Below are 20892 nucleotides of genomic sequence, written 5' to 3' on the forward strand. Positions count from 1 at the left end.
ACATAGTAACACACGGCCATTTTTTTATCGTTTGTGTTTTGCTTTCTTATCAGTTGTTGTTGGCTGATTAAATATTTACAGACACGGCAAACAATGTATTGATAGACGGAGGGACAGACACCCAGACACCATCTTGATCGCTTCATTAATAAACGAGTGTTCCTAGGTAATGTAGTGTTTGAGAAGGCGCGACAGCATCTCCTCCACGCCCGTCTGGCCATGGCGTGTTTTTCTTAATCCTGTGGTAGAGGATTTCCCTTCCCCTCCCCCTCCCCCGTCCACTCCCCAACATGGGCTGTAAACATGCAGGTCATGTGACCAGTCGGGGGACACGCCTGTATCATCATGGAGACGTGACTCACCGGCTCCCTCTGCTGTTTGTCACGATACTCATTCAGATGAAATGACATTCTAAACAAAACCATATAGAAGAATTTGGTAATCTGAGGTTGTAACAGGACCCTATAAAAGAACTTTGAGATAATGTTATTGTAAGTGATGATGCTACATAAATAATTACAAGGGCCTGTCATTTAATGGTAATGAGATCTGTCACCAAGGTGCACTTAGGAGGATTTTTGGTCATGGACCAAGATTTAGACATGATTACTCATGTAATTCTTCCGCCATATGATACAAATATATTGTTGTTGTTTCTTTCTTCCATGCAGAAAGGGTTCACTCCTTTACATGTGGCATCAAAGTATGGAAGCCTGGATGTGGCAAAACTCTTGTTGCAGCGGCGTGCACCCCCTGATTCTTCTGGCAAAGTAAGGCTTGGACCGGACCTTCTCATTTACTAACCACCACATCATGAATATGCACAATGAATGAACACCGTAAATTGTGTTTCAATATCAATGAATCAACACTATGAATTGTGTTGCACTGATAATGATGATGTGTTGTGCACTTGTGGGAAAGGTGGTGCATGAACCTGGTAATTCTTGATTCTTTAATATATGAAATGAAAAAGATATTTAAATAGCATGTTGGTATGTTTTATATTGAGGCTATGTTGACTGCAAGAGTACCGGTAAGCATAGTTTTGATTAAATGAACTAGTTTTGAATTAACGCTTCTTTTCAGTTGTCATTTATAGGGAGTGTCAAATGTTTTAATAATACTTAAGAAAACAAGGCAAACAATTCTTTCTTCTTCCTTTTTTAATAAGATACCTTACAACTTCCCACGCGCTTGCATATTAATATGAATCATTAACAATAACAACAATTTTCTCTCTAACCTGTGTGCTCTTTTTGTAACTGCTTAATCATCTGTCTATTTCAATGTGTGATTGTGTATATAAGTGTACATATGTTTTCATATGTAAGTGTGTGTGTGTGGTGTGTGAGTGTGTGTGTATGTGTATGTGTGTGTTTGAAGTTTAATCACTGCTTCAGCCTAACTAACTGCCGTTCTAATCCTGCCCTCGCCCTCGTCCTTACAGAATGGCCTCACCCCCCTCCATGTTGCAGCGCATTATGATAACCAGAAGGTGGCGCTCCTGCTTTTGGACAAAGGGGCCTCTCCCCATGCCACAGCCAAGGTGAGACCGCCAACCTGCCCTTTCTACCAGGGAGGCTCCCGGAGCCCAAGGAGAGAAAGGAGGAGTGAACGAGAACACAGAGATACTGTCCTCTCTCAGTTTATCTCTCTCTCTGTCTCTCTCTATCACTCTCTTTCTCTCCCTCTCTCACAAACGTTCTATTGCTATTGCCTTGGAATGTTTTGCATGTCCACTGTTCATAAGAAGCTTTGGTCATCACAGACAATCTGAAGATGTAGGATGGCTTGTTGCCAAGACAACAGTTTTCTCTCTTGTATCTGCCTTGCCTTCTGTGCACTTTGTTTTTGTCTTACTTTGCTAATTGTTTCATAGATTAAGTCTACATAAAGTGTATGTGTGTGTGTGTGTGGGTGTGTGTGTGTGTGTGTGTGGGTGTGTGTGGTATGTATTTGTAAAGCATTTATAACATGTATGCCATCGCTCCCATCCTTCTGCCCACTCACCACTTTCCACTCCCTCCCTCCCCCTCCCAGAACGGCTACACTCCCCTCCACATCGCCGCCAAGAAGAACCAGATGGATATCGCCACCACGCTTCTGCAGTTTGGGGCCGAGACCAACATCCTGACCAAGCAGGGCGTGACTCCACTGCACCTGGCCTCCCAGGAGGGTCACAGCGACATGGCCGCCCTGCTCCTGCAGAAGGGGGCCCATGTCAACGTGGCTACCAAGGTGAGTAAGGCGCCAGGGAACGGACGCTGATAATGACCCATGATGTGGCTAGTTGGAGGGCTTTGGTGTGTGTGCAGATAGGTGTTAACATGCCTGCACAATCATGGCTGAGTATTGGAACAGGCTTTTGGACTGAAAAGGCCTCTTCTCTTCACACAGTAGCAGTTAGGTCTGTCAAACGTGACACCAGCATCGGAATTTTTCAGCACTAGTCAATAGATGGTTATCCAGCTTTATCTATACGATCTCACATTCTGAAATCTTTCGCGGTTTATGGCAGCTAATGCTCTGTAGTGATACTAGTGTCCACGGTTTCAACACTAGTTGAATACTATGAGGGAGATTGAGGTGACAGTGACCTTAATATAAGATTGGTCTGATAGACAAGGATTAAAGAGAATTTAACTGTACCTTGTCCTTCACTAAATGTTATCCTTTGAAACGAGGTGTTGAAATGATTAGTCTGGTGTCTTGCCTCTGTCGGTTTCAAACTGACGTTGTAGTGTACAGTAGAGCAAAGGTGTCGTCAGTGCAATGGTGCAATGTAGCCTAGATAAAGACCAGATATTAGCATGTTAGCCAGCTAGCTTTAGAGTGAACTCTCTCATAATACCACTTTGTACCTCAAGAGGTACAAGTCAAGAGAATGCTCCCGTGGACGTGATAAAACACTTCAAATCCTACTTGCAGCCCCTTCAAGTCGTGAGTCATGCTGGCGCTGACAGACAGACACTAGCACCCATAGGTTTTTAACCCCCTTGCTAGCACAGGTGCCTACCATGTCCATGGTTTCCGACTTGTGAGTTCGGTGCTGTACTGTGCTTCACATAACGCAGGTCACACAAGGACAACTTGCAGTGTGTGTGACACTTAGACTCTCTCCAAAGACTGATGCCTGTGTGACTGATCAGGAGTGAGTCTGCTTTGCAAAAGCAATGACAGAACCTCATGAGCATCAAAGGGCTCCCATTTATCAAAGTGACAGCGATGTATTGGCCAAACTGGACCTCCTTGCCAGTCTGCATTCCAGCCTCAACATGCTGGAGTAAAGGGTATTAGAACCTGTCAGTGTGATTTAATTGGATGTGACATATAGGAGCCAGCCAATGACAGCTAGCCTTGCCTCTGCAGGTGGCTTGGCTGTGATAAGAGTGTAGGTATCTGGGGAGGACTGACAAGTTCATTAGTCCACAGCCCACTTGTGTCTCTGTGAGGATCATAAACAAAACCTGTAATCTTTAAATCGTATTAAAATGATAATACATTTTCAGAATGATCACAATACACACACAGACGCACACGCACACGCATACACACACACACACACACACACACACACACACACACACACACACACACACACACACACACACAGTATTATTTAGTAAATAATAATACTTGCTGACTTTCACCTTTAATGAAGTTCTATTGCAATACATGTAAGTGAACAAACTGCTCCCATATGAAAGACTTGAATCAGAAGCACAAAACCTGTTGCGATTGGCAGTGGTTCAAAGGGTGGTTGATGTTGTGTAGCTGTCATTGTACAGAATTATCGGACCTCCGAATGTTGGGAAGGTCCGTTTATGTTGATGGAACTTTCTGCACCACTCTGAAGAGCCGTATAATAATAAATATGCTAGATATGACTTTTCTCACACACAAGTTATAGTACAGACTACAGTGATGTTGTGATGTTATTGAAGGATAACGGTATTTGGATTTTTGTTGGCCTGTAGAGTGGACTCACCTCCCTGCATCTGGCTGCCCAGGAAGACAAAGTAGGCGCGGGGGAGATTCTGGCTCAAAATGGTGCCAACCTCGACCAGCAAACCAAAGTAATAGAGTGCAAACTTACATTAACCAAATAACAAACGATGCCCAGAAGGACTGATGCATGTTGAACATGTTCTAAATGTGAGCCCTCTTCTGCCTAGTTGGGATACACACCTCTGATTGTGGCGTGCCACTATGGGAATGCCAAGATGGTTAACTTCTTGCTGAAAAGCGGTGCCAGTGTGAACGCCAATACCAAGGTAACGAGGTGGAACAACCCTGACAAGCTTAACCAGCAGCATTATGGAGCTTAAGTCTAAAACTAGCATGCTACCTATCTAACAAGCATGCAAACATGCAAACACCACCAACAGCTCAGACCAAACTGGTGATAGAAAACCCTAAAAAGGGGGCAATTTGTTGCATAGTGTTGCATAGCTTTACTTTTCACTTCAATCAATAGATATTGAATAGGTCAGCTGTCAGTGACAATGAAACATAAATACATGTGTTTTCCTTTGCTTTTTAGTTTCATTTCATTTATTTAGTTTCGGTTGTCTTGCACATACAGTAGTACACATGAGGGTCAGGGATGGATTACTGCACGGGCCTACCGGGCCCAGGCCCAGGGGCCCAAGGGGTCAGGGGGCCCTGAAGCCCAAGCCTTTGCATGGAATCATTGCCTCAATATCAACAAACCCCCCTCTCCCCCCTCCCACATATATCACAATAAGTGGGGGGCCATTAATACATGTGGGCCCAGAAACGAGGTTCATAATCCGCCCATGATGAGGGTGAAGTGACTGATGTGTCTATGGGATGGCAGTGTTTGGAGTTGCTCTTGTTGATGCTCTGTCTCTGCTATCTTCCCCCGTAGAGTGGATACACTCCACTCCATCAGGCAGCACAGCAGGGGAACACACACATCATCAACGTACTACTCCAGTTTGGAGCCAAGCCCAGTGCCATCACTATGGTGAGAGAGACGACAGCAGGCACACACACACACACACACACACACACACACACACACACACACAAAATCAAAATCAAATAATGTGTAGCAATACACATACACATCCTCTTTCTCTTACCCATGCAAAGACACAAGCATAGACACACACACACACACACACACATGTCAATCTTACGTGGCTCTTGTGTCCTCAGAATGGGAACACAGCTCTTGCAATCGCCCGTCGCCTTGGCTATATCTCGGTTGTGGACACACTTCGAGTGGTCACTGAAGAAATCATCACCTCGACAACGGTGAGCCTTAAGCCTCAAGTACCCCTGCACAGCTTCCTGTGTTTAGTGGTAGATCAGGAGACTTATTCTGGTCTGTTTAGTGATAACCACCAATCATGTGTCATTATATCAATGTAATGTTTTATAGTGAAACACAGATGAATATATCAGCCCTGTTTACATTCACATCTCAATGAAATGAACATGCATTGAAGACACAGAAACACTTCTCAAATGTTATTATGTAGATATATTGTCATTAGGTCTAGGTTATTCCACTGTTCCACAGTAAAACCGTAACACAGTTTAAACATTGTAAAGTATAGACGTGTTTGTTCCCTTTCAGACGGTGACGGAGAAGCACAAGCTGAACGTGCCCGAGACCATGACTGAAGTTCTGGACGTCTCAGACGAGGAAGGTGAGCTCAGCCATTGTGTTGCTCATCTAAACGTGTGGATTCAGACCTGCAGATACAGTATTATGTTGTTTCTCATTATCCATTTCATTCATACCAGGTGTTAAAAAGCCTGACAAATATGTTTATAGAATTAGAGTTTATTTAGTTAGAGCCAGCCTGATAAAGCCAGTTCTGCTACTGTAGTAATTGGTAGTGTGTCAGTGGGACTTTATGGAGCTGTGTGTCATTCCTGTAGAGCTCAGGTTTAAACCTGATGATGATGTGCTCTCAGACGACTCCATGGACCTGGAAGGTACATATATATATATATAAAAAAGACCACGGTGTTCCGCGTGTATAACCCAAGTGTGTGTGTGTGTATTTTTGAGTGGGGCACGAGACTTGCACTAAGCCATGTTGAGCACTAAGTGTGTTGCCATGGAGATTGACAGTGTAAGTGAGTGGAGTTGCTGTTGCCGTGGCAACTGGATACGTCTTGTTGCTAGGAGTGGAATGCAGTACTGGGCACGGCATAACTGCATGAGTTTGTTTGTGTGAATACTGATATTTCTTTCAAATCTGTTGAAATGAGACAGCCATGAATATTGCAGATAAATAATGAATTTTGAAAGGTGTGCTTTAGGCTTAAAGTTTGACATTATGTAATATCTTAATGCCAATACAGACCACTTCAAAGGAAAACCCTTTTTGTAAACCTTACCTTATTAAAAAGGTGTGTAGGCCTAAATATTAGACCTCCCTTTAATTATGTAAATGAGACTTAGTTATGGTTACAAAGTAAGCAAGTCATGATTTAGTTTAGTGTTTTTGTAACATGAAGCCTCAAGGAAGATCTTCTTTGTGGTGCATTTTCCCTTAGAGCTCATGGGGAATGCCCTTTGAATTTCAAATGGAAGGCCATAGAGAAAAGTACTTTTCTCCGTAGAGCATCTCTGTAAGGGATTTCATTCTGCATTGACACATCAGACAGGATTTGAAATTCTCATGCAGACAGAGACGCTGTTCAAATCAGTAATCCTGTCTGGATCCAGTCCTTCTCTTCCCCAAAGGTATTTTCATCCAGAGCTGTTCAGTTAGTTTCATTCTGATTTCTTTGCAGATTGTATTATCTCACATTTTCAGTACCACGAGATGTGTTCTTGGGCCAGTACGTGTAGAGGGAACTTAGATACGTGTTATCTATTGTTAGCATCAACAAGTGCACTAGGCAACAGACTAGGCTTTCCCTCAATCTTTATTTTTGGAGTTTTCTTAAATAGAATGTAGGGTGAGTATTCTGTTGGGAGAGCTGGCCGCTCTATATCAATTTTGACTAGAGATACAACCTACACAACAGGGACCGAATCCAGACAGGGATACCCACGAAAGGCCTCCCAGGCACAGTCTCTCTCATGTTGCTCTCATGTCCATCACTCTGTTCTTGCCCACCTCTTCCCAGGAAGCCAATGTGCTGTTGACAGCAGAAACCGGCTGTCTAACTACAGTATGTGTCTCGCTGTACCTCCCGCCCCCATCCCCCCTCACACCCCCCCCTCCACTCTGTGCCTACACTGTGTCCTTTGCTTTCTTTCTGAGTCCAGCCTAGTGCTGCTGCTGCCCCCTGCTGTGCGAAAATGGCAACAGCCGCAGTAGTGCTGCTCGCGCTGTCAGTGTTGTCAGCCTTGAGACCCACACACACACACACATGCACACGGCAGCTCAGGCCATCTGCAGCGTAGCGTAGTCGCAACCATGGAGGGTTGTGCTGTGTGGTTCATACTGAGGAAGTGACATCAGAAAATTGAAAGAACTTGTGCACTGTCAGTGGCTCAGCGCATGGAGTAAATGTTATGTCCGTGTGTGTATGTGTGTGTGTGTGTGTGTGTGTGTGTGTGTGTGTGTGTGTGTGTGTGTATGTGTGTGAAAGAGTGTGTGTGTGAAAGAGCTCTGAGCTGACTTATGCTTTACTGTGATCCCTTATCCCTTGACAACGCTCACCTTGTATATGTGTGTATATGTGTGTCGTGTGTGTGCATATGTGTGTGCGCAGGGATGTGTGTGCATGTATGCTTCTGTGTGTGTGTGTATGTTTCTGGGCCGTGACTTGGAAGCACCCTCTCACAGGCTTCCTCCCTCACCTGACCCTGTCCACTCTCCCCTCTCGTCCCCCAGGTGACGACACCATGACCGGAGATGGAGGAGAGTACCTGCGAGCCGAGGACCTGCGAGAGCTGGGAGACGACTCTCTTCCGGGTCACTACCTGGACGGCATGAACTACCTGCGCTACAGTATGGAAGGATCTGGTCGATCTGAAGGGTACGATGCTCACTCAGCTGATCTTATAATTACAATGAAATTAGATTGTTTATTTTTTTATATGCCTTGATGCCTCTAAATGTACAATAGTCTTAGATGGCAGGATTTCAGATGTAAGCACTGTGTAAAAAAATAATTTAGGTTAAAAAAGGTGAAAGAATTTCACCTCTTTGTTCCACCCATAAGCTAGGTGATTTCCATCACCTGGCTAAAGAGAGATGTGTGCTGTATAAACGAATTCAGATGGTTGATGGAGGGCTTCTTTTAGTAGGCTACCTGGACACTTTCTCCCTCTCCAGGAAACATGGCAGAGGATACATAATAATGCTCCAGCGCTGTTCCATTTCCTGTGTCTTTGTCTTGATCTCTCTCTCTCTTTCTTTTTCTTTCTGTCCGTTGCTGTGCTACCCATTTCCTTACTGCAGTCACTTGCACAGGTATGTAAGAAAATGTCTGCCGTCTGCAGTTGACAACTTGTTTTTATTTCCATGGTAACTTATCTGCCCAAGGTTTCTTCCTTGGTAAGGGAGTTTTTCCTTGCCCCTGTTGCTCTTGGGTGCTCCTTGTTGGTGCCCCCCACCCAATCCCAATCCTCCCCCACCTTTTTTATGCAGCCCTTGCCACTTAATCTACTAAACCCCTCTTCTACTGCACTTTTTACCCCCCCCCCCCCCCCCCCCCATTAATGCACAAATAGGCTGACACCAGACATAATTTCACTGCATTTCTTACTTCCAGTAACTATATGCATGTGACAATAAACTTCCTTGTATCCTTGTATCCTTATTTGAATTCTCCTTTCTCAGTTCTGAAAGGTCTTACACACCAAGTCACCATAGCTACTACTCTCCCAAGCATGATGGGATGTTGGAGGACACACTCACCAGTCACCAGGTCTGTGCTCTACATCAGTCAGTAGGAAGTGGATATGGAGTAAACACTACAGAGAGTGTTTTTAGATAGCTCAGTACTTATTTGTTGACTTTAGTTTTTTTTCCAGTTTTTTTTTTTTCAGTTCTCTGTGATTTGCAAGGCAGTAGATACAGTATACAAAACACAGTACAGTACAGTAGACACTACACAAATAGACTACTGTTTTTTGAATGTTCAGTTATATTAAGTGTCCACACTGAAACACTATGTGCTTCATAGTAGCCTCAATTCAATTCAGTTTAATTCAGTTCAGTTCTATTCCATTTGATTCATTTAGCACCATAACATATTAAAATGTCTCAAGGCACTTTCCATAACCCAGTTCACACATGAATTGCTGTTAGACACCAATTTATATTGATGTTGTGCACATTTGTCGTGTGCCAGGTGTCCTCTCTGGGCAGAAGCAGTGAGAAGGACGCCTACAGGCTGAGCTGGGGAAATGAGAACCTGGACAATGTGGCCCTCTCGTCCAGTCCTGTCCACTCAGGGTATGTGTGCATCACACCTTCTCAAAGCAGGACTTCTTATGGACTGCTGCAGAACAAGACTCTCTCTCTCTCTGACGCACACACACACACACACACACACACACACACACACACACTTACACACACACGCACACACACACACACACACACACACACACACACACACACACACACACACACACACACACATACGCATACACACAAACAGCACAAATTTAATCACTGTGATTTAGGACATGATTGACTTCCTTTGCAATTCACACACACACACACAGACACACACACACACACACACACACACACACACACACACACACACACACACACACACACACACACACACAGAAACACCAAACTAGCAATCCTGAAAAGTGCAGAGTGCTTTTTTCCAGCCAAAACAACAGTATCATGACTTTCCGTAATCCCAGTTGTAATCCCACACAGTAAAGCTGATTTGTCTGGAAAACAACCCAATGGAGTAACATGGCAGCCCACAGGGTGCACTTACAGGTCACTGACACAGAGATGATTTCAGTTGGCATCTCTTTCAGAATATCCTGTCCTATTTCCCAGGAATCCTTTATTAAAAGGCTCAGATATATAGGACTGAATGGTCTTTTTGAGTTCACTTGCATTTACATTTACATTTATTGGTTTAGCGACACTTTTATCCAAAGTGACTTACAAATGAGGAATAACATTCAAGCTACACAGTTTGGGGTGATGGCATCCTGAACACGATATAGGTGCAATCAATATTGTTAAAATTAATATACTTGGTTTAGGCTCAGACAACAACAATAACAACAAACAGGGCTTTGTGCGGTTTATTATAGTTATTTAACAGTTTGTAACTACGGTGATAAGTGGTGACTCTGGATACAGACACTAATCTGTGCCTTCAAGCAATATGTTCTTCTATGTCTTCTTTCCTCCCATTCTCTAGTCTTACAGATCTATTTTGTTTTATCTATCTGTTTGTTTCTTCTATCTTTTCATACTATTTCACTATCGCTCTCTCTCTCTCTCCTTTCCTGTTTCTCCTGGGGTCTCTGCTCTCTTTTCAGCCGTTCCACCCCGTGCCATGATCATGACAGCAGCAGGTGACCCACTGCACTTTGACCTCTGTCTGCCCTAGTTTCAGTGTGTCCTGTTGTACATGGCGTGTGGACAGTTTTTGTCTGTGCCTCTACAACTTGGAGTTCCTCAAGGATCACTCTGGGGCCCTTACCATTTTTAGGATATATCACATTAACGAGGGAGTAGTATTCCTCTGTAGACGTCCTTGTGATAAAGTTGTACAGTGTAAGGAAATGGCATGTACAGTATAGTACATGCTCTAACCCCAGAGCTCCCCAGAGGTACTCCAGGTTAAATCTTCACTCATATTGTTTGTCGTTTTGCTGTCACTTGTCTTGTTTTATCACCACCACTAACAGAGATTTTGCCTGTAATTCACGTTCACTTTCCCCTTCTGACATAATCACATTATGTCACCATAAGTAGAGTGCATCAGAGCGAGATGTTGTACTTTTGGTACATTCGGTACAGTCTCCTCTGACTTGTTTGTTTGTCCTCTAGGTGCGCATGCTACCGAAATAAAGACGTATGAGGTTCTGTGGGGTCTAACAGCATATTACATCATTTGTCATTTTGCTGACACTCTTACCCAGAGCAACTTGCAATGAGCTACATACTGGGGCAGTCCCCCTGAAGCCACTCTGGGTTAAGTGTATTGCTCAGGAGGTGGTGCCGTCTGGGATTGAACTGCTTCTGAGGAGGTCTGATGACAGCCTTCTGGAGTTCCACTCGGAAAGCCAGATTCCTGACCAAAACATGTGGCCCAGAATGTGTATACCTTTGTGCACCTCAATATTTTACAGTAAAGTTTTTGTTGAGGATAATAGCTTGTGAAATGAATTCTGAGATAAATAGATATAGAACATGCCAATGGAACATATCAAACCTGTTCGCTGATACATTTCCAGAGGGATTTATTGATAGGAATTAGTTATGACTTGAGCCACACTCACAGTGTTGGTCTGGTACACATTAATATCCATAATGTGCTTGGTGGAACATCACCTCATGTACTTTTTGCCCATAACATGTTGGCATCAGGATTTGCTGGTGTGCCTGTGTGCCCTTGTCCATGTGCATGTTGTGTTCAAAAGTGTTCTACTACATGTTAGCTCTTCACATTTACATCCATGTGGTGTCTTCCCTTTCTTGTGTTTTTCTGAAGTGTCATTGACTAAATATTTAAGTGTTTGAAAAATGATTTACCAGATTAGAATTCAACAATATTTCATGTTTAGCAATATTTTGAATATTGCACATTATATTGCATGTTACTAAGACATTCACTTATTGGTCATGTGCCTTGGCACAATATGAACCAGCTCTGTGCAACTGTTTATGTACAGTCTTTGAGGTTATCTTCCTCCTAAACCTGTTTGATGTTGTGAAGAAACCTGTTCACCAATCCATCGCCTGCTTTGTTTCCCCATGTTTATAAAGCATTTACACACCTCATGCACATAATGACAAAAACATCACAGCATTGATATTTCTTTCTGGCCCCTTCCTCCAGCTTCCTGGTCAGCTTCATGGTGGACGCACGCGGTGGAGCCATGCGCGGTTGCCGTCATAATGGCCTGCGCATCATCATCCCGCCCAAGAAGTGTGGTGCGCCCACACGGGTCACCTGCCGTCTGGTGAAACGCCACCGTCTGGCCACCATGCCGCCCATGGTAGAGGGCGAAGGCCTCGCCAGCCGCCTCATAGAGGTGGGGCCCTCCGGAGCCCAGTTCCTCGGGTAAGAGAGCAACTATGAACACTTAAATGAATGAGAGAGAGAGAGGTCAGAGGTCAAATGTCAGTCAGTAGAGGGCAGGAAGTATACTATATATTTGTACAGGTATGTGTATGCACTCAAGATTTTATATTTATTCAGTCATTTACTCATTCAATGACTATTTAACCTAAGGCTACAGAGGCAAAGGTGATGTCAACAGAAAGTATATGAGGAAAGGGGAGCGCTAGGATAAGCATAGACTAGCATAGAGTGCTAGGATAATGACATCAGAGCTCAGATGTTATGGCATCGGCACTAAAGAGGGCAAATTAGGGCAAGTACAGTATACTAATGATTATAATAGTGTTTTGCTTCTGGAAGTGATACACATATAAAATAAATGTGGTGTTCGGTATTAAAAGCACTCTTCATTGTGTGCCAAGGATGAGAGAGTAAATCATTACTTTGCTGGCAGGAAAAAGTGGATTGTGGAGATGAAAGCATAAGAAAAGAGGTTAAAAGGTGTCTTATCACTAATTAACCCCTCAGAATGACTGATGTGCTTGCTTGATCCTAGCGCTTCCATAAGCATTATAATGAGCTACTAACACTAACCCAGTTAAAGCTTTTATCAACTGAATGCTGATTTGGAGAAGCTATGTCCACATTTTGCCCCCTTATGTTTTTTTTTTTTTTAAATGCACTTCCTGTTTGGCTATACTCACTATATACAGGATATGATAGTGTTTCATTAAAAAAAATACTATGGTTAATTCACAGACATTGGCAAAGAACAATTAGTTTGCTTTTTCATATTGAATGATGTGCCTAATAAGTCAACGTTCTGAGAAAAGTTTGCAAGTTGCAAGTTTGAGCACAATCGCAAGTTCAACGTTTTTGTTCAGCTGGTCCATGATTGGTTTGATATGTCAATCAAATTTGATGAACATAAAGTTGTACATTAATAGTCCTCATAAGAAACAGGTCTCAACATTGCTGGACTTATGTGTAGATGCGTACCTTTATCCAAGGAGACAATTAGCGATAGTAGAAAACAACCAGTGTTATGAGTGTACCTCAAGCTAAAGTAGTAGCATTCAATTAAAAACAACGACGACAACAAACCTTACAAGGAGACAACGCTCTAGCAAATAGCAACAATTGTATCATCTATGCTCTTTTCTCCCACTGCTGCTAACGGATTGCGTGCAGTAAACTGCACCTGCCCACTGCCCCTCCCCCACTCAATGAGGGCGAGAGTTTGGTTAGCCGCATCCTGCAGCTCGGCCCTCCAGGAACAAAATTTCTTGGGTAGGAGAGATGCATACGAAACAATCCATGGATGCTTCGTCCCTTTTCTTCTCGCGCCCTTCCTGTATCGTCCTCCCCAACTCCCTTTTACCTTGAATGTGATACAGTGTGTTTGTGTCTGTATCCTGTCTTTTATTTGGATTTTTTATTTACTTGTGCCCATGTGCTCATTTATGTGCTAGCATTGTTAGCCTTTTTACCCGTTATTTTTTGACTATTTGATTTCCTTCTCAGTCCCAGTTAGCCTCAATGCTACTGTAGTTGGCTGTGCGTGTTTAGTGCTGTGATGTCATCCTATAGTTTTATTTATTTGTTTTTATCATTTTTTAGTTTAGCATGATTTGCCACAGCTATACTAATGCTGTAGTGAAGTGTTTCATCCATCTCTCATGGTGTTGTGAAGCCTGTAGTATTTTTGGTACCTTGGCATAATGGTAATGTTTCTCTCTCTGTCACACACACAGACACACACACACACACACACACTCATATTTTACATAATTAACACTATGGATGCAGTTTTATCAACCCTGTCTGGTGTGAGACAAATGGTCAAACGGTAACCAAATATGATTTTAAATAGTCATCTCTATAGTCTCCTTATCATAATGATCCTTTCTCTGTCCACATCCTTTCTCTGTTCTCTTACATTTTTGTAAGAAGTCTAAATGTAAACTGCAACTGAAACATCAAACAACTAACAATGTTTACCTCATGCCTTGTGAAGTAGAACAAAACAAGCCTCTTAACCAGACTCAAATACTCAGACAGTTTTTGTCAATGAGTGTAAACAAACACATAAACAAACACTCCGACTGTAACCACTGACTGAACCCAGACAAAACACACACAGCTCTGTTTCCATTTTCACTATCTGACTCGTGTTCCCTTCTCACCCTCGGCCCCTGCTCCACGCCGCAGGCCGGTCATCGTGGAGATCCCCCACTTCGCGGCGCTCCGGGGGAAGGAGCGGGAGCTGGTCATCCTGCGTAGCGAGACGGGCGAGAGCTGGAAGGAGCACCACTGCGAGTTCACAGAGGAGGAGCTCAACCAGATCCTCAATGGCATGGACGAGGGTGAGGAGAGAGGGACACAGGCCATTCTCCCTGGGAACCAGAGATCAGCAGAGCTTGGCACACCAGACAGGCAGCCACTCTATTGTGTCTGGTTGTGAGAGAAAGTGGAGTAGAGCATTATGCCCGATATTCCAATATGTGGTTTAATGTTCTACATTTCTCATTAGGTCACTTTGCTTTGGTATGCTATATTATCGAGCCTAAGGGGACATGAGCAAAAAAAAATCTAAAGTTTAGTTTCATGTGCTCACGCGAAACTTTCATGTGCTCACATGTGCACACGTGAAACTTTCACGTGAGCACATGAAACTAAACTTTAGATTTTATTTTGTTCATGTCCCCTTAGGGGCTCCGTACTATATTGTTACCAACAGTTGATAGTTTAAACTTTGAGACCATTTCAATTGTTTTGGTGCAAATTTAAAAACAGGTTGCAATACAGTGGTATGAAATTGTAATATAAAGGGTTCTGCATATGAGCAAGTCAGCAGTTTATTTTGCTGTCAGTGTTTGTATTGTTCAATGATTGTGTGATTATATGTGTGTGTGTGTGTGTGTGTGTGTGTGCCCCAGAGCTTGACCCCCCTGAGGAGCTGGAAAGGAAGCGCATCTGCCGCATCATCACCAGAGATTTCCCACAGTACTTTGCTGTGGTGTCCCGCATCAAGCAGGACAACAATCTGATCGGGCCTGAGGGTGGGATCCTGAGCAGCACCGTGGTGCCACAGGTCCAGGCCGTCTTCCCAGAGGGGGCCCTCACCAAGAGGATCCGCGTCAGCCTACAGGTGAGCACACCTGGTCAAGATAATGGGAAAGCACAGAACGAGAAAAGCTCCAGGAAATGTCTTGGTTTGTGTATTTGTTTATTGTTGGTTCAATATAGTGATCAAGCTCAATTTAGCTTATAATTTACTATCTATTATAAATCCTGATTTAAAGGAACCACATGTAAGAAATGTATCTCAATTAATCATAAAATGGCCCTGTTATGTCACTAGACATTAAGAAATCATGTTCATTTCAAATATCACTGACAACAGTAATCCGGCCAGGATTTTGTCATTTACACCTCTCTACAGTAATTTGAAAGTGATTGCAGTACCACTTTTGGCCACAATCTTACATATGGTTCCTTTAAAGGGATTTTGATGAGAATTCTGGCAGAATGCAAGACAAGAAAGACTTCAAATCTGATTTGAAGCTGGAACTTAATTTGGTCTATTTGATTAATACAGTACATTACCCATTACCAGCAAAGCAACAGACATCTGTCACTGTTTGTTACCTAAAACTGATACTCATGTGAAAACATGATGTGTAAGTGAGATATGATTGGGTTGTTTTACTAGGCCCAGCCAATGCATGAGGACACAGTGCGCAAGATCCTGGGGAACAAGGCCACATTCAGCCCCATCGTCACGCTAGAACCCAGACGCCGGAAGTTCCACAAACCAATCACCATGACGATCCCCATCCCCAAGAGTTCTACTGACCCGGTGCTGAACGGGTTTGGAGGAGACACGCCCACTTTACGACTCCTATGCAGCATCACAGGTGAGTGAGGGTGCTGCAGTATCATGCCATTTGAATCCACTAATCTCATTTTAACTAAAGACATTTAAATGTTTTCATAAGTGAAATGCAACTGATGGGTACAGAAAACATTGCTTATGCCATACAGCAAGGTTGCCCATTAGAGCTGATATATAGCAGAATTTTGCCAGTCGCCTAGATTTTCTGTTATAGACCTGTCAATCGTAACCCACTAAACACACACACACACTCACACACATATACTCACACACACGCACACTCACACACATATACTCACACACACGCACACTCACACACATATACTCACACACACACACACATACTCACTCACACACACACACACACACACACACACACACACGCACGCACACACACACACACACACACATATACTCACACACGCACACTCACACACATATACTCACATACACACACATATACTCACACACACACACACTTTATATACACTGTATATCTGACTCCACTGTCACTATGTTTTGCTCCTTGACAGGTGGAACTACACCAGCACAGTGGGAGGACATCACAGGAACAACACCTTTAACATTTATCAACGACTGTGTGTCCTTCACAACTAACGTCTCAGCCAGGTAAACCCTCACAAGTCTCACAACCACCTCCACACCTGATGTGAGCTTGAGTAGTAGTAGTAGAGTAGTTAGTAGTTAGTAGAATAGTTAGTACAACTGAGTGCTGAGTATTGAATTTTGAGGTTGCGCATACTTTGTTTATGTCTGGCAGTACAAAGAAGAGTCACAACACAAAACCGATATGTTGGTCTTTTAGATATATATATTTTGATTTCCTCTTCCCTGTCCTTCCTCAGGTTCTGGTTGATAGACTGCAGGCAAGTCCAGGAGTCGGTTAACTTCTCCTCACAGGTGTACCGGGAGATCATATGTGTTCCCTACATGGCCAAATTTGTCATTTTCGCCAAAACGCACGACCCTATCGAGGCACGCCTGCGCTGTTTCTGCATGACAGACGACAAGATTGACAAGACGCTGGAGCAGCAGGAGAACTTTGTGGAGGTGGCCCGAAGCCGAGACGTGGAGGTGGGTGTCACACTTCCACCACTGTTCCCATGGTGACAGACAACAATCAAGGGCACTGGAAGGGGGGTGCTGAGGGTGCTGCACCACCCCCTGCTGGCAGGAGATAGATTTTTTAAAAAATATTATATAATTATATTTTTAAATAATTACTAATTCGCTGTCTGACATTATTTATATTTTTGTATGTGAAATGATGAGTCAAATAGCAAAAAAGGGTTATGGATAGGTTCGAATATAGGCTACTAAAAATTAACAGTTGTAGAGATCAACGTGAACGCTAGTCAGTTACTGTAAGAACCGTAGCGTGGTTTCATCTATGTGATAGCGATCAAGTGTGTAGGCCTACGGTTGATATAGGCCTACATATTCTATGCGATTTACACGTTCAGAAAAACCATGGATAAGCTGAAAGAAACTTTAATTGTGTTTTACAGTTTTGCAAAAATAATAAATGCATAGCTAGTGAAATCATTTCACTATCCTAGTCGCTAAGATAGAAATTATTGCTCAAATAAAAATAGGCTACTTGCTGTGGAGACGACACACTTTAGGCTATTCAGAAATTATTTGCAAGATCATTGCAGCCTGATTATTAGCCTATATTTAAAACATCTCTGGTGTGGTTTTGACGATCAGAAAAGTAATTTTCCTTAGGTATAGTGAAATAGGCTAACGATGTCAAGTGCGCTTATGTGGGGGTTAGGGTGGGCACAGTGGACTCGGAGTGCTGTCGCGGAACATTGGAATTTGTGGCTGCCCAGGACTTTTCTAAAACTTCTCGCTATCACCCGCACACCGCACTAAAATGACGTATTTAGCAGTCAAAATCCTAAACATGTCCGGGGGGGGGGGGGGGGGGGGGGGCCCTCCTGGTCAACAATAGGTTCCCGCGTGCCTGACAACAATCAAACGTGCCTCTTATCTGCAAAGTAGAGGGTTGACCCTAAAGACAGAAGTTATGCCTTTTATTATCATTAAAATTGGGAGAAAATCAAAACATTATATTGCATGTTATTATCACAGGTTTTAGCTGTTTTTACTTTGAACATTTTGAAATACTAATTTATTACATTTAATAAAAGAGGATAATTTAATTTAATCTTATTAAAGAGAACAAACTATTTACTTACATAGAGATTTAGTATTGCTCACTTTAAAAGGCTCTTTGACAATCTTCATGTGGTCTTCTGCAGGTACTGGAGGGGAAGCCTATCTATGCAGACTGCTTTGGAAACCTGGTTCCCTTGACCAAAAGTGGCCAGCACCATCTTCTCAGTTTCTATGCCTTCAAAGAGAATAGACTAGCGCTCTTCATTAAAGTGAGTGCATTCATGTCCTCTGCTGCCTTCTTCTTCTTCTTTTGTTGTGTTTTTCTGTTTTCTTTGCTCTCTCTCTCTCTCTCTCTCTCTCTCTCTCTCTCTCTCTCTCTCTCCAATTCAATCTTATTGCCATGACAAATCATATGATGCATTGTCAAAGCATTCACTGGAATAATAGAAAATACTCAATAACACATATAACAACATATAAAAACATTGTTACACTTACTCAACTATGAATTATGCAGGTATATATGCATATTCATACATTTGCATTTGTGTGTCATGTTGTGTGTGTGTGTTTGTGTATGTGTGTGCTTGTATATGTGTGTGTGTGTGTGTGTTCCTCTGTGTGTTTGCACGCTTCTCTTTCTCTCTCTCTCTCTCTCTCTCTCCCTCTCTCTCTCTCTATCTCTCTCTCTCTCTCTCTGTCTCTATCGCTCTCTCTCTTCTCTCTCACACACTCATCTCCGTTACAATGTACAACTGACTCCACAAATATACCTCTCATGGTAAAAGATTCCCCTGACATCTGCTCTTGGTACTCCTAAACTGACCTTGTGTTATGTTGTGTTTATTCTCAGATTCGAGATAATACACAGGAGCCCTGCGGACGACTATCCTTCATGAAAGAGCCACGGACATATAGAACACTAGCCCATAATGCTATATGCAATCTCAATATCACACTCCCATCCTACTCAAAGGTAACAATCTCAGGACAGGCATCACACGACCACCGTCTCGGTCTTTGCAGTCTCAGTGCATCTGCCTGAAAATGAGACGTTATTAAAGGTGTTAATTAATGCCTAATAGGTGACTAATTAATGAGCATATACTTTTCTCAGTGTTCTCAGTGTTCTCAGCATCTACTATGAAGTAGTATGCATTGCATGCATTTTCTTTTCCAGTTAACCATGATAGTATTGTGCATTACCATACATTTGCATGATCTAGGCACTGAGCGTTTTTAGGCATACGTTTTTCGCATTTAATGAGAAGAGCAACAAAGATGCAGTTGGCAAAGCGTTCTGTGTGAAAAATAATCAACACAGAGATTGCAACGAAAACTAAGATACTGATTTATTTTTCTATTAATGATCAAGTACAGGCTGATGTTACGAGAAATATTGTGAGAAATATTGGTGATTATATGGGTAATTAAAGTATCAGCAAATCAATGATGATGAGCACACGTTTAGCTAACAATGGCAATTCAGAGATAACTTTATTGCATCTTGTCATACATTTTAAAATAGAAATGAAATGAGTATTTTCTGCCCATTCTCACCATGTTTACTATGTTCCAGATAGATTGAGGTTTAATCGTTTTGCCAGCTGTATCGAACTCAGTGCCCCTCTCACTCTTCCTGGCCTTGCCTTATTGGCTGGCTGCTGACTTGCTCCGTTGCCTTGGTAACTGCTTTGCCTGCTCTTTGTCTTTCCCATTCTCTCTTTACTGTCTCTGTCTTTCTATTTCTGTCTCTCTTCCTTTTCTGTTGCTTTCCCTCTCTCTTTCTCGCTGCTTCTTGCCCCTCAAAGGAATCAGATTCAGACCAAGAGGCTGAGGAGGAGGTAAACCGTGCCTCTTTTTTCTGCCCCCCTCTAACTGAAGTCCCTCTGCTTTTTAGTCCCCCCCCCCCCCTGGCTGGCTTCTGAGGCCGTTCTCTCTAGTTTGCTTCCTGACATTGATTCAGTCCCAGCTGAATTCAATGTCTGTGTGTGGTAAACAAGTACAGCACCTGATTATAGGACATTATTTCTCTGTTCAGTTTCCAAAATTGAACAAAGCGGGTCCCTGCCATCTAAGGCAATACATGTATAGAAATACTGATTGATAACCATACACCATTGATAACCAATCCATCCAATAGTATTCATCCTTTATGTTAAGTCTACAGTATAGCCATCCCTCTGTAAATCTCTTTGTGTCACTGTCTGTTATTAATTTGTGATGACTGATTAGAAGTTAATATGGTGTTTAACTCTTGTGCCTTCTTTTTACAGACCACCCGATCGCAAGGAAAATGTAAGATTTCAGAAAGTCTTATGCACAAAACAAAGTTATTATGCACAAAAACTTGACACACTGTAAAGTAAACTTACTGCATGATGACAATGTTAAACATTTTAAAAGTGAATGGATTCCTAATCCCATTGCATGTATTGATTCTAGCTATACTAATAAGTTCCTAACGATTACAGTAATGTTACTGCTTAGGCTGACTATGGCATAGTGGTGCATCCCCGCAAGCTTAAGTGGTAGTACAAATGCTTGAATTTCAATTTGGTGGTCAGCAAGGAGCTAGAAAGAAATCAAACACCAATGAAGCATCACCAATGAAGGTTATGTCTATT

At 42.7% G+C, this 20892-nt stretch overlaps 1 protein-coding gene across 12 annotated transcripts in view; it reads left to right on the forward strand.

Moving 5' to 3' along the window:
* Positions 1-20892, forward strand: part of LOC121689592 (ankyrin-2-like) — an 88502-nt gene that overhangs the window by 42457 nt on the left and 25153 nt on the right. For 3 of the 12 annotated variants that reach the window (XM_042069515.1, XM_042069516.1, XM_042069517.1), the window contains 24 exons: positions 672-770; positions 1451-1549; positions 2044-2241; positions 3981-4079; positions 4179-4277; positions 4895-4993; positions 5188-5286; positions 5612-5684; positions 7836-7980; positions 8406-8417; positions 8787-8874; positions 9301-9404; positions 10472-10507; positions 11998-12222; positions 13414-13512; positions 14434-14588; positions 15162-15373; positions 15938-16142; positions 16654-16750; positions 16987-17215; positions 18409-18534; positions 19119-19241; positions 20077-20109; positions 20542-20563. In XM_042069515.1, coding sequence (XP_041925449.1) covers positions 672-770; positions 1451-1549; positions 2044-2241; positions 3981-4079; positions 4179-4277; positions 4895-4993; positions 5188-5286; positions 5612-5684; positions 7836-7980; positions 8406-8417; positions 8787-8874; positions 9301-9404; positions 10472-10507; positions 11998-12222; positions 13414-13512; positions 14434-14588; positions 15162-15373; positions 15938-16142; positions 16654-16750; positions 16987-17215; positions 18409-18534; positions 19119-19241; positions 20077-20109; positions 20542-20563 — 2776 coding nt within the window. Of the gene's footprint in view, positions 1-671; positions 771-1450; positions 1550-2043; positions 2242-3980; positions 4080-4178; positions 4278-4894; positions 4994-5187; positions 5287-5611; positions 5685-5919; positions 5977-7122; positions 7168-7835; positions 7981-8405; positions 8418-8786; positions 8875-9300; positions 9405-10471; positions 10508-11997; positions 12223-13413; positions 13513-14433; positions 14589-15161; positions 15374-15937; positions 16143-16653; positions 16751-16986; positions 17216-18408; positions 18535-19118; positions 19242-20076; positions 20110-20541; positions 20564-20892 lie in introns of all 12 variants that reach the window. The other 9 variants (XM_042069520.1, XM_042069521.1, XM_042069519.1 and 6 more) reach the window with 6 other exon arrangements.

The sequence above is a fragment of the Alosa sapidissima genome, chromosome 18 (assembly GCF_018492685.1).
Source record: "Alosa sapidissima isolate fAloSap1 chromosome 18, fAloSap1.pri, whole genome shotgun sequence".
NCBI classification, from domain to species: domain Eukaryota; kingdom Metazoa; phylum Chordata; class Actinopteri; order Clupeiformes; family Clupeidae; genus Alosa; species Alosa sapidissima.